At 39.2% G+C, this 13,693-nt stretch overlaps 1 protein-coding gene across 2 annotated transcripts in view; it reads left to right on the top strand.

The window, feature by feature from the left end:
• LOC126456989 (serine/threonine-protein kinase 26) overlaps nucleotides 1-4,800 on the top strand; it is a 621,338-nt gene extending 616,538 nt beyond the window's left edge. For both annotated transcript variants that reach the window (XM_050092953.1, XM_050092952.1), the window contains exon 10: nucleotides 705-4,800. In XM_050092953.1, coding sequence (XP_049948910.1) covers nucleotides 705-717 — 13 coding nt within the window. In that variant the 3' untranslated portion in view covers nucleotides 718-4,800. The remainder of the gene's footprint in view (nucleotides 1-704) is intronic.
• Nucleotides 4,801-13,693: the final 8,893 nt, after the last annotated feature.

Genomic DNA, 13,693 nt, shown 5'->3' with positions numbered 1-13,693 from the left:
GTTACATCATAAAGATTTGAACTGGTGAATGATGTCCCACAAAGGATGTTCTTTTGGGTAATAACAGTCCTTAAGTTTTAAACATAATTTCTCCTACAGATTGAGGTGTTACATATGAAGTGAGGATTGTGCAGTGTAGAAATGTTGGCATAGTAGCTCTCAGTCACTAAGTCATTCATCATAAACATCCAATTTCAGTTATGAATGCCACATGGTGTCGAACGTAAGGGCACAACTATGAACACTGAGGAAGACGTTATCTTTTTCATAGTGTTCTTTATGAATTTCCATTGGTTTTTACGTGTTCATTTTATTTTCTTTGGCAGTTCCAGACACTCATTATATTTTGAATGTAATGTAAATTATGATTTGTTAGTATAATTTATTGTTGTGGTATTATACTGCTAATGGAGCACTTTCATTGAAATTTACGGGCAGTTATCAGCAATTTATAAAGGAGATTGGCCATTCTCTTCCTTATTTTCTCATTTCTTAATCTTTGCAGGTTTGTTGTTAACTTTGAAAAAATATTGTAGTGCACCAGCAAAAATACACACTGCTAGTAAATATTTGACACTTTTGGCCATATTATGTCTCTTTGGGTGAAGTTTTTTTTTTAATGAATTTTATATCCTTCCTATAGCTCCAACCTCCCTCCTGCACTTTTCAGTAATGTAACATGAGGTCTTTTCTTCCTGTTGCAGGGACTCCACATAAACGTGTTGGCTGCCTGATAAGCTGCACATTGCAGCAGTTCATCCAACTCAGGTCCTCAAAATGGTTTTTACTACAAATACCATTGAATCTTGTATAAAGAAACGTTCCTTAATATCAGTTACATGTTTCAAAATATGGAATTTATTTATGATGAATAGACAGACAAATAAATATTTATATTTTGACTTTATATTAAAATTAAACCTATTAATTTGTGCTTGATCCAAATGCAAACATCGAAATATCAAAATTTAGAATTTATGTAGTAATTTGAAAAATTATTCTGAAATTGCATTTATTTCGGTGATCACCCAAATAAGTTTTCCTGTCAAAGCAAAACATTCTATTCAGTAGTAGATTTGAATGTGACTAAGAAGCTAAGAATATAGAAGCACCGAGTTGCCATGGTCATGTCCAGTTTTGTGCTTCTGTCTATAATTTTTTATATCATATGTTTGATTAACTTTCTTGCTGCTTTAAAAAAAATGCAGGAGTGAGTTAAAAGCAGATATCTCTGACTTCTTTCAGTGTTTGAGAGCAAAGACATTTATTTTTGATACTGGCTCAACATGCATTAACACTGTGTTCATTTTGTGTGCTTCACATGTTTTTGGATGCAAAAACTTTGTAAATATTGGTATGTAGTGAGATACATATGAGACAAGTATATTTTTCACATATTGAAAAATAAGAGTTTTGAATCAGAGTGATTGGCAGGTTTTTCTTCTTTGCATATTTGACATTCATTCTTGTGAAAGCATGTAATATGACCAACACAGACATTTAAAAATGTTCAGTCTGCAGCAGAATGTCATTAATATTCATACATTATATTCAGAATATTTACAGTGAGAGTTGAACAAGAGAATACAGCCATGTTTATATAATTTTGAGATTCTCAGAGCTTTGGACATCTAAAATGAGTGTAATGGATGTGTAACTTGGTAGTATGCAGAATAATAGAAAGTCGTAATGCATATTACATGATGTTATATATGTATAGTGTATTTTATGAACTAATGAAAGTAAAAGAATAAGAATTTGAAGTGTTCATGTTATTGCTAGAATGTCAAAACCAAAAAACTTAAGAATAAAGGTCAATAATTGAGCCAAGCTACCATTAGTTGAAGTAATATTCAGGTTGAGGTGGGCATAAAACTACTGACAATCCACTCTCAGGAATTTGAAAACTGAGATGCTCTTCTCAGGAGAGAAATCAGAAAATGTGACAGAGCAAAAAGAACAACAAGGGTGGCTTGCTTAACTGTGTTGTGTATGCTTGATTTATCACTCTTTGTGTCATCTTGTGTCTTTTGTTCTCTTCATCTTCTGAGAAAGGGTGCCTCAATTTCAAAAGCAGTGTAAGTAGTTAGTGTTCCTGCCATCAACACATTATTATAAGTGATAAGTCCAGTTTACATTTATTTGAGGATAATTTAGTGTGAAATACTAAGAAATGGCTGATCTGTTCATCAGAACCTAATTTTTTAATTAATGCAGTGGTAAAACATATCATAGTGAGACAATAGAATGAGTAGACAGGTGATTTTTGAAGCTGGGAAAGAAGAGAACTCCTCAAAATTGTGGAATGCCATTTCTGTGCACCACAGTTTATCCAGCTAGAAACTGATAGTAATGATTTCTAAATACAGTTTCTTATCTTTAGCAGTTTTCTTAAATAATGTTGTCTTCCTGTTTTCTGTTTACAAACAAACAATTTTTGGTAAAAGAGAGTGTGGGAAACATAGGGTTGGATTGTTCAAGTAGATGAGGAAAGACTAATACACAACTCACAGATGAAGTTTTGATTGAGAAATAGGAAACACTAAGGGACTTGTTGGTTTGTTAGCTGGATGGTTCTTCTTTGAGTAATGAGAGCAACTTTAGTGTGAATGTGAATGCTTTTTCCCCCATTGCAGAGTGGCTGCAGAAGTGAGCATGTCTCTGGAAATCCGTTGCATAAGAAATGGAAGAAAATTAATAATTTAAGCAATGTCGATTGTTCTTTGCTCGGAACTTCATCTGTAATTTCAGAAACCTATGTATTGTGCAGTATTATGTCTCTGTAAAGACTTTATGGTAACTTGTGTCCACATTTTAAAACTATGTATGTTAGTTACGAGAGAGACCAATTGCAGAACGCATTTGTACCTCCTCGGGTATTGCTCACATCATTTTAAGTAAAAATTACTCGCAATTTTGTGTGTGTTATTATGTACAGTAAATATTTTTATTAGACTACTTTAAATTTCCGGAAAGTTTTGTTTCGAATTTGGTATTTCGATGTTTTCTTGTTCCAACTGTACTAAATTCTATTTGTAAGTATTTTCTATTTGCCAGTAGTGGAAAAAAATCTTGGAACTAGGAAAGGTATTGTAGACTTGATTAACTATATATGGGAAACCAGTCATACAATGTCACTGAATTTCGGAGGGTGCCTCATAAGCTCATACCCACTCTTTACAGAAAATATAGTTAATTTTTTGCCACACTCAGTTTCTTTACTTTTTTTGTAACAGTCAGTTTTCTGTGTGTGTTTAGAGTAGAGAGAGAGAGAGAGAGAGAGAGAGAGAGAGAGAGAGAGAGAGAGAGAGAGAGACGTTTCTTCCATGTATTAATGTAAATATGTAAATGTAGGTTCAGACTATTAGGGAGACTTGTCCATATTTTTTTTCTTATCACAAAACTGTATTTTTTTAGGTGATGTAAATATAATCTAGAGAAATCACCAGATGTTTGTTTAGTATGACCACAGACTGAATGCTGATCATCTTGATGTGGAAATGTGGGAACTAGATCATTGTTTTGATAATATAGATTTCTGCTTAAGAGAGTCTTGCTGATTCGTGTCACTACACATATTCAGTTAGTTATTAGTCTGCAGACTAATGGGAGATTCTTGAGAAATGTGATTTACTATCAGATAATAATTTTGTTTTCATTTTACGGAAAAGAGGATTGTTGTTATATGTCTATTCATACTTACGTGATACATTAGAGTTCTGTTAGTGTAGTTTCCCCTGTACTATTACACAGAATACTGTTATGTTTTATGTGTAAAAAAAGTCTGTGTGTTTACACAGCATGTAAATGATTAAAATAGCATAAATTGGAGAGTACAAACATGTTACTGACAGTTATTCCACAAGTCAACTCTTCATAGCCAGTGTGTGTGTGTGTGTGTGTGTGTGTGTGTGTGTGAGTAAGAGAGAGAGAGAGAGAGAGAGAGAGAGAGAGAGTTCGAACAGTTCTGTCTGAATGCTTGTGTGAATCTTAAACAGCAAATTAAAGGTAGTGGCTCTCTTTATCAGTGCATATGCTAAAGACCAACTCTGCATTGCTTGATATGGACCACTTTCCAGTATTATTGAAGAAGGAACATGTGATAGTTGATTATAAGCCACATTCTGCCCTTGGAAAGTGCCAATGAGTGATTCCATGCATGTGTGTACAATGTGAATCATGCAGCTGTTGACACTGAAATGTAATTTTGTAAATACGTAATTATAATGTTGATTATTTTATTGTGTATGCAGTTTGTGAAAAAAACAGTATAATGCAGTGAATAATGGTGATTGTTCTTTATGTACACGAAGGAATTATGCAATTTCTGTGATAAAAGTGCAAGTTTACAAACTTATGTAATGTCCTGTGGCCCCCCTGAGAGTAACATCTTAATATTTTCCTTTAACATGTACATACATTAAAGCTGAACTTGACACACTGTACTAAAACATATGCTGTATTGTTGTCAAGTTTGCACTTAACTGAAAAATATTCAGTCAGTCGTTTTAAAATACAAATTATGATTTTTCTTCAAGGCAGATGCTTTAATATTAAATGTTAAACTTGTACACTAATTATTGTTGAAGATTAATTGTTTATGTTTCTCTCCATAGGAGAAGTTCAGACATGGATAGAAACTTGTAGCATTTGTCATGATTGTGGATTTTAACATCTGTAAAGTTCATTACTGGGTGATTTCTGTACACTAAGGTGAATATGTAACACAAAGTAATCTTGAAAACAAGATCTGGTTGTACAGAAACATAAATAAAAATAATAAATTATGTGTATGACCAACATGTGTAGCATTTATTCATTTTGTGTAATGCCTAGTGGTTACACAGGTGTCAGGCTACAAGTCCTAAGGTTTTTGATTCCATCCTCAGTCTTTCCCAGGGTATGTTGTCAGTTATTGTGTCTTTCATCTCTGGCATTTATTGTATATGTGAAAAGTACTGAGTTGCCCTATAATTTTGAATCAAAATTTAAATGTAGGCCACCTTTAATCGGGTGGGTAAGCAAGTTCAGAGGTTGGAAGAAGGCAAGGGCATGCCATGTCCATCAGCACCACGCCTACTAAAATGTTGTGGTATTCAAACCAACATTAGGTGCAGAATACATTTAAAGAAAATGGTATGGAAGGATGAGAGAAATGTAAAAATACTTACTGTCTTATAGAAAAATGAGACTACTAAACACAATATTTTTAAAAATGTTAGAACCATCACTCGGCAATCACACTGACAGGGACAGCATAATCCTATGCATCATCCATTCCATCCATTTTTCCCATGTATGTTTTTAGGGCATTTGTGGGAATTTTTGTGTGTTTGTGGCCTTTTTTGCATATTTTTATGTAATTGTGTGTATTTTTGCTTATCTATAAATAGTTTTACATGTTTTTTTCTGTTATTCAGCTCCACTCACAACCTCCAACACATTCATTTGCTCATTTTCTTTGTCATTTAAAATTTCCCCTATGCCATTCCTGCCACACTGAACTGCTGTTCCATCTTTCTGTATCAGTTCAGAAAAGTATCCCTGTCCCTGGCTAAAACCCAGTCCCACACCCTGTTCGTTAAATGATATCTAAACCATCGAATCCCCCCTCCCCCAATGGCCTCACCATAAAAATTCCTTTCTGTGGATTCCACTCCTCCTTTCACAATAACCTTAATCTTTCCAGATACTACCAGTCCCTGCCTCTCACAAGTCTGGTACTGCAAACACACATCTTCATGATGCAGGCATCCCCAGAACCAATTCTGATCCCTTTGCAGATACTGCTAGTGTGCAATCCCTACTACATGCATCACATCTCAGAAATGGAATCCCTTGCACTCCAGCATCTGGAAGAGCAATCACTAACCTACCCATTCCCCCAGAGTTCCTTCCTGTCAATTCCTCATAGCACCTAGACCCTGCGTAGCTGACTTTTCAACTTGCCACATCTCCCAAAACTCCCTGCCAATACTCCACTATATTCAGAGCTGAAACAATCGCAGAACTCTGTTGTTAACCTTTCCACCAAAATCCTCAGCCCTACAGAAGTTTGTCCTATTTCAGGCCTCACTTTCAGCCCTACAGCCAAATCTAACCACGTTGAACTTCTCAAAGACTTACTCTCCTTCTCCCAATCCCTGCTATGGAAACACTTCTTTGCCACCAATCCCTCCAGCCAAAGACAACCTAATCCCAACATTGAACCCTGCTTCTCCCAGTTCATACCATTATCCAACTTTGAGCTTTCCCTCCTCCCACCTAGCAATCCCCTGATAACCTTCCATGAAATCCTTACTCCATCTTGGCCTGACCATCCTTCCACAGGTCCCACCCTGAGAACACCAACCTTATGGCAGAAAAAAGGACAACCATACACAACCTCAAAACAAATCTTGACCTAATCGTCCTATCTGCAGACAAAGGTTCCACCACTGTTGTGAATCACATTAACCACATGGTGGAAGCCTCTGCCAATTGTCTGACTACTCCATCTATAAACTCTGCCAGAGTGATCCCATCCCAGAAAACCAACATAATTTCCAATGCCTGCTTAAAGCCTTAGCTCCTCCCTAAAACGTCTCCCGTGAATCTATTTCTAACCTCACCTTTCTGACACCCTGTACACTCACCTCCTACAGGGTGTCCGACAAAAGACACTTGAGAGGGGTCCGCGGGTCATGCAGCACATTTGCCAGACGTTGCTGCTGCGTCTGCTGGTTTTTACTAAGTGTAGTTCTTGGGCACAATACTTTTTGCGTGTCCCCTACAGTGTGTGACTGAGTGTACTGTTGTTTTGAGTTTTTTTTGTCAAGTTTCACCACTTCAGAGATCGTCAGTAGACGTACTATTGCAACTGCTCTGAGTCAGCCGCTTTCCCTGCTTGTATGTCATTGGGCCTGATCCTCGCACAAAAACACCATGCATGTGTATTCTATACTGTGTGACTGAGTATTTGGGTGTTTGCTTTTGAGTTTCCTGTTGAGTTTCCATTGGGTATGGAAGTTTTTCTTGTGTTGAACTACATAAAAACAGAATCATATGTGGAATGTCAGCTTGAATCCATGTGAAAATTTCCCAGTCTATATGTTCCCAATGATTCAAAAATATGCAGATTAGGGAAAAAATCTCAGAAGGTCTGGATCTGTGTTACAGAAGTGAAGGTCCAGAAAACCTAGTGTCTTAACCGAATATAAATTAGACGAGAGAGGGGATGCCTTGAAAAGAAGTCCAAGAAAATCTCTACACCATTTGGGGCACTTCAGATTGGTGTGCCAAGAGTGTCTGCTCACAGAGCTGGGCACAAACTGAAACTGAAACCATACAGAATAATGGTAGTGCGTCATCTGAGGAACTCGGATACTGTTGCTTGATGTCATTATTGTAACTGGCTGTCACAGTCTCTTTATGATGGGGAAGATGATCCTGAGATACTTTTTTTCTGACAAAGCATGGCTACATTTATCAGGGTACATAAATTATTAGAGCAATGGATACCGGAGCTCCGGAAGTCCTCATGAATTACATCAACAACCTCTGCAAGATATGGATGCAGGAGTGTTTTATGCAGTTAAGCAATACAAACTGTTTTTGATGATAGGATGGTTGACTTACCTACCTGTTCTCCAGATCTAAATCCATGTGATTCTTATAATTGGTGAATGTTAAAAGACAAGGTGTAAGCAACCAGTATCCACATGCTCGAAGAGTTGAAAGACAGCGTTTGGATAGTCATTTCCCAGACTTTGGCGGCCGAAATTCATCAAGTGTTTGCTGATGTGTTCAGGAGATGTCGGGCTGCTCTTACCACAGAGGGACATCATTTTGAGTAACTGCTGTAAATAAAGGTAAGCTTAAGTTTGATGATCGGATGGCAATATTGTTTATGCTTAACACAGGGAAGTATGCTTGCAGCCGACTACTGTCAGATTATTGTCTGAGAGTTGGGTGTGGCAGCTGCCAATGGATGTGGATGTAGTGGAGGCCATGCAGCTTGACTCACAGACCCTTCCTGGGCATCTTTCACAAGACAACCTGTATGTGCTCCCCAAAATCCACAAATCCAACAATCCTGGACACCCCACTGTAACTGGTTATTGTGCCCCGGCTGAAAGAATTTCGGCCGTCATTGAGCAATGCCTCCAACCAGTAGCCTATAATCTAGCCTCCCACACCATAGGTAACTAACCACTTCCTTCAACGACTCTCCACTAACTCCACCCCTTTATATCTTGGGTTCCTACTTGTCCCTGTTGACACCAATTCCCTATATGCCAACATCCCTCATGCCCATGTTCTTCCTGCTATTGAACACTACCTCTCTTGCCATCCTTCACACTCTAAACCAATAAACCTCACTTACTTTATCCTGACACACAGATACTTCTCTTTTGATGGAAAAGTATACAAACAAATCTGTGGCACAGCTGTGGGCAACTGCATGGAACCCTCCTATGCCAGCCTTTTTATGGGCCATCTAGAGGAAACCTTCCTAGTCTGCCAAACCCTTAGACTGGTTCAGTTTCATTGGTGACCTTTTTATGATCTGGACTCAGGCCCAGGACACATCCTGATTCCTTCACAACTTCAACACCTTCTCTCAAAAACTTCTTCACCTGGTCCTCCTCAACCACTTTTGCCACCTTTCTGGATATTGACCTCCTCCTGTTAGATGGCTCCATGCACATTTCTGTCCACATTAAACCTGCCAACCACCAACAGTACCTGCACTTCAACAGTTGCCATTCCTTCCACACCAAAAAATCCCCCTGCATAGTGTGACCATGGCCACCTGAGGACGTCATACGAGGAGTTGCAAAACTCCCTTGCTCAGTATGCTGAAGGTGTCACAAAGGCCTTCACAGACAAGCACTACGTCACAGACCTAATCTACAGATTTCCTGTGCTGTATCCCTACACGCCCTAATCCTCCCACCGTTCCCAAGAACCAGCTTCAAAGGAGTGCCCCATTCATCACCTAATACCAGTCTGGACTTGAACAACTGAACTGCATACTTTGTCAGGGCTTTGCTTATCTACGATAATATCCTGAAATGAGGGACATGTACCCAAGATCCTTCTCACACCTCCTAAAGTGGTATTCTGTCACCACACAAACTCCAAAACATCGTAGCCATTCCTATGCGACTCCCAATCCAAACCCCTTGCCACAGGGATCATATTCCCATGGAAGACTTGGGTGCAAGACTTGCCCAATTTACCCACTCAGCACTTTGTATTCCAGTCCCGTCAGAGGCTTATCATAGCCCATAAGGGCTTGGCTGCCTGTGAAAGCAACCATGACATATACCAGCTCTGCTGCAATGATTGCTTAGCATTTTATATTGGCATGACTACCAACCAGCTGTCCACCAGATGAGTAGCCACTTCCAAACTGTGGACAACAGCAAAGTGGACCACTCTGTGCAAAAACATGCAACTGAACATAACGTGCTTGATTTCAATGATGCTACACAACCCAGGCCATCTGGATCCTCTCCTCCACCACCAGTTTTTCTGAAATTTGCTACTGACATTATCCTGGCCTCAACCTATGGTAACCTACTGTACCCACACCCTCCGCCCAACAGTTTCCAACCTCTGTGCCCTATCACCACCTCTGAATTCACATCCTCTCAACCTCATTGTGCACTGCTGTCTGCCAATGCATGCACCAGTCTTTTCCCCTTCTCTTCTCCACTTTTTTTCCTGCTCCCCATTTCCCTCACACTCCCCCACAGCCCCTCGAAGCTGCCCCTGGCAACCTTGTCCTGCCACCTATTCCTTGCACACTCTGCCAGACAGTGCTGACTCCTCTTGCCTCATCCATATCCCTGCTATCCCTGCCCCTTCCCCAAACCAATTAGGATTGCTCCTTCTGCTTGACACAGTACTGTTGCATTCTGGCCGGAGATATCAGTCGTGTGTGGGTATGCTTGCTTGTGTGAAATTTATTTTTTTTTTTTTTTCTGAAGAAGGCTATGGCTGAAAGGTAAATGTGTAACAGTCTTTTCATTGGGTCTGTCTGCAACTCCCTGTGTCACGTTTATGGTGAGAAGCAATCTCTCTTGTTCATAATATTGTTGAAACTTTAAAAAAATTGTGGAAATAAAAGTTAGTTAACAGATGAAGAAAAGTGCTTAAATGTCATGCAGGAGTTGGCAAAGACAGCAAGCCAATTTAGCAAGTACTGGAGGTTTTTATTGAGATATTTCTGTTAAAAAGTTAAAAACAAAACTGTAAAGGGAGAGAAAGCCATGGACATAGGGAAAATATTTTTTAAGATGGTATTTCCAAGTCCTTTTAAAGGCCTGAAAGTATGTTTTTGATTGGAATCGAGCTAATGTAGTTTTAGGAATGAGACCAGAGTTTACAGGAGGGAGGGAGAAAGGCCAGAAGTCATAAAACTCTTCAGCTCTATGTTATATGATACCATGGTACACTGAATCCTTTATGTACAGCTAAATCATCATGGTAGTTGTGTCAGTGTGAAAGTATAACATTGGTTCAGTTATGAGTATCTTCCAAACATTGAGGCTTTTGTAAGTGACACTGAAAAAAATTGTCATAAAATTTGTGAAAAGGGAAAAAATATTAGCTGTTTGGGAAGGGAGGAGAAATGAGTGTTTTTGAACTTAAACACTTGCAAGTTATGGGCAAAAAGATGAAAGGTTTTTATGACTGCATGCTTCATTCCCTTCTGTGATAGTAGAATATCCGTTGAGATTGTTTTCTTGCATGTTGTGACTGATTGTTGGCAACACCTTCATAAGAGAATTAATGCAGTGTGAGTTAGTCATTTCTCTCTGCAACCTAAAGAGCTGTCTCCAACAGATCATGGAATAGATACCATATAGAATTATTCTTGTTTTTGACATGAAGGCATAAGTATGTTGTTGCCCACAGTGGGAAAGTACTTAAATGTAGCTGTTTGATAACACAAGTTCAAATCATTGTGTTTACCAAACAGTTTTGTAAAATAAATTTTGTTTGTTGATTTTTATTGTGTTTACTAAACAGTTTTGTAAAATAAATTTTGTTTGTTGATTTTTCCACGAGTTATTGTTAAGGAGGAACTAAGGTTTTACTGCAGCAAAGAAGTGTATTTGATGTGTTTTACCCATGTTTAGTGAATGTCCACTTGCAGATGACCAGTTTATAACATCCAAGAAAGTGCTGTGTACCTTTTGTAGCACTGAGAATAATGCTTGCATTTTCAGCAAAAAGAGCTACTTCAGTTACTATACATGTATGGAGTATTACCACAGCACCCTTGCTCTACCCAAAAAGACCAGTAATAAATTTAGCCGTGTACTTCTAAACAACTTCAACATCTTCCTGCGATCTGATAAAGGGGAAATTGTGAACACTCTAGTACTACTCAAGAATGGCTACATACAATTTCTGGTGGGTTAAAGGGCAGGGCAGAGGGAACAACTATCAAACACTGAATGAGTATAGTGTGGGTAATTTGTATCCCATTTTAAGCAGAAGCTAGTTTTCGCATATCTAAATGTCTGATGTCATAACTCCTGAACTGTATGTGCCATACAGTGATGTAATTTTTGCAGAGACATACAGTTGTAGATGTGCATATTGACCGCAAACTGTGTTGTGAATAGAGTTGATAGTAAAAAAGTAATAAATCAAGACATCATGCTTGATGCTGAAGATGTACTGCATGAACAGTGAAAACGTAGTAAGTGATAAACTTTTCCTTTAATCATGTCGTGGGGAATCTCAGCAAGGAAATGTTTTGCAAAGACTTGAAATTATGTATATATTTAGTTGGAAGTCGTCAGGTGCACTCAGTCTCAAATAATGGATGGGTGAAGTGCGGGTATTTGTGTGCCATGAGATATGCTGCCCCACGACACCTGCACTGTTTCTAACTGTAATACTTGCCTTGAAGTGTTCAAGTTTTAACATAAGGTTATATCTCTTTAAGAGTAGATTATGACAGCATTTTACGAGGGCAGTTCAATAAGTAATGCAACACATTTTTTTTTCTGAAACAGGGGTTGTTTTATTCAGCATTGAAATACTCCAGGTTATTCCCCAATCTTTTAGCTACACAACACTATTTTTCAACGTAATCTCTATTCAATGCTACGGCCTTACGGCACCTTGAAATGAGGGCCTGTATGCCTGCACGGTACCATTCCACTGGTCGATGTCGGAGCCAACGTCGTACTGTATCAATAACTTCTTCATCATCCGCGTAGTGCCTCCCACGGATTGCGTCCTTCATTGGGCCAAACATATGGAAATCCGACGGTGCGAGATCGGGGCTGTAGGGTGTATGAGGAAGAACAGTCCACTGAAGTTTTGTGAGCTCCTCTCGGGTGCGAAGGCTTGTGTGAGGTCTTGCGTTGTCATGAAGAAGGAGAAGTTCGTTCAGATTTTTGTGCCTACGAACACGCTGAAGTCGTTTCTTCAATTTCTGAAGAGTAGCACAATACACTTCAGAGTTGATCGTTTGACCATGGGGAAGGACATCGAACAGAATAACCCCTTCAGCGTCCCAGAAGACTGTAACCATGACTTCAACGGCTGAGGGTATGGCTTTAAACTTTTTCTTGGTAGGGGAGTGGGTGTGGCCCCACTCCATTGATTGCCGTTTTGTTTCAGGTTCGAAGTGATGAACCCATGTTTCATCGCCTGTAACAATCTTTGACAAGAAATTGTCACCCTCAGCCACATGACGAGCAAGCAATTCCGCACAGATGGTTCTCCTTTGCTCTTTATGGTGTTCGGTTAGACAACGAGGGACCCAGCAGGAACAAACCTTTGAATATCCCAACTGGTGAACAATTGTGACAGCACTACCAACAGAGATGTCAAGTTGAGCACTGAGTTGTTTGATGGGGATCCGTCGATCATCTTGAACGAGTGTGTTCGCACGCTCCTCCATTGCAGGAGTCACAGCTGTGCACGGCCGGCCCGCACGCGGGAAATCAGACAGTCTTGCTTGACCTTGTGGCGATGATGACACACGCTTTGCCCAACGACTCACCGTGCTTTTGTCCACTGCCAGAGCACCGTAGACATTCTGCAAGTGCCTATGAATATCTGAGATGCCCTGGTTTTCCGCCAAAAGAAACTCGATCACTGCCCGTTGTTTGCAATGCACATCCGTTACAGACGCCATTTTAACAGCTCCGTACAGCGCTGCCACCTGTCGGAAGTCAATGAAACTATACGAGACGAAGCGGGAATGTTTGAAAATATTCCACAAGAAATTTCCGGTTTTTTCAACCAAAATTGGCCGAGAAAAAAAATGTGTTGCATTACTTATTGAACTGCCCTCGTAAATTTATAAATTATGCTTGTAATTACACAAAGTATCAAAAATTTTTTGCTCCTTGTAGTCATTAGGTAGGCAGCCTGCAATTGCAACAGGTTTCGGGTTCCGGGGTGCTCACTTAGTAGTATAGATCACTTTGATTAGTTCTGTTGACGTTTCATCGAGATATACATAATTACCATTTTTACAGCCGGCCTGGAGTAAACAGATTAGCAACAATTTTAATTATAATTAAAAGTCTGAAATGCAATTACATCCTGGTATACTTTTTATCCTAAACAGGAAACTTCAGTAGTCAGTTATTTTTGTATAGAAAGCGTAATATTCTCAAAAAGTGCAAGGTCTGTCCTTGGCCATTAGTAATGAACTTTGGGCATTCATGTA

Source organism: Schistocerca serialis, chromosome 2 (genome assembly GCF_023864345.2).
Source record: "Schistocerca serialis cubense isolate TAMUIC-IGC-003099 chromosome 2, iqSchSeri2.2, whole genome shotgun sequence".
NCBI lineage: Eukaryota > Metazoa > Arthropoda > Insecta > Orthoptera > Acrididae > Schistocerca > Schistocerca serialis.
Note: the sequence above shows the minus strand (reverse complement) of the source record. Positions and strands in the feature narration are given on the sequence as shown.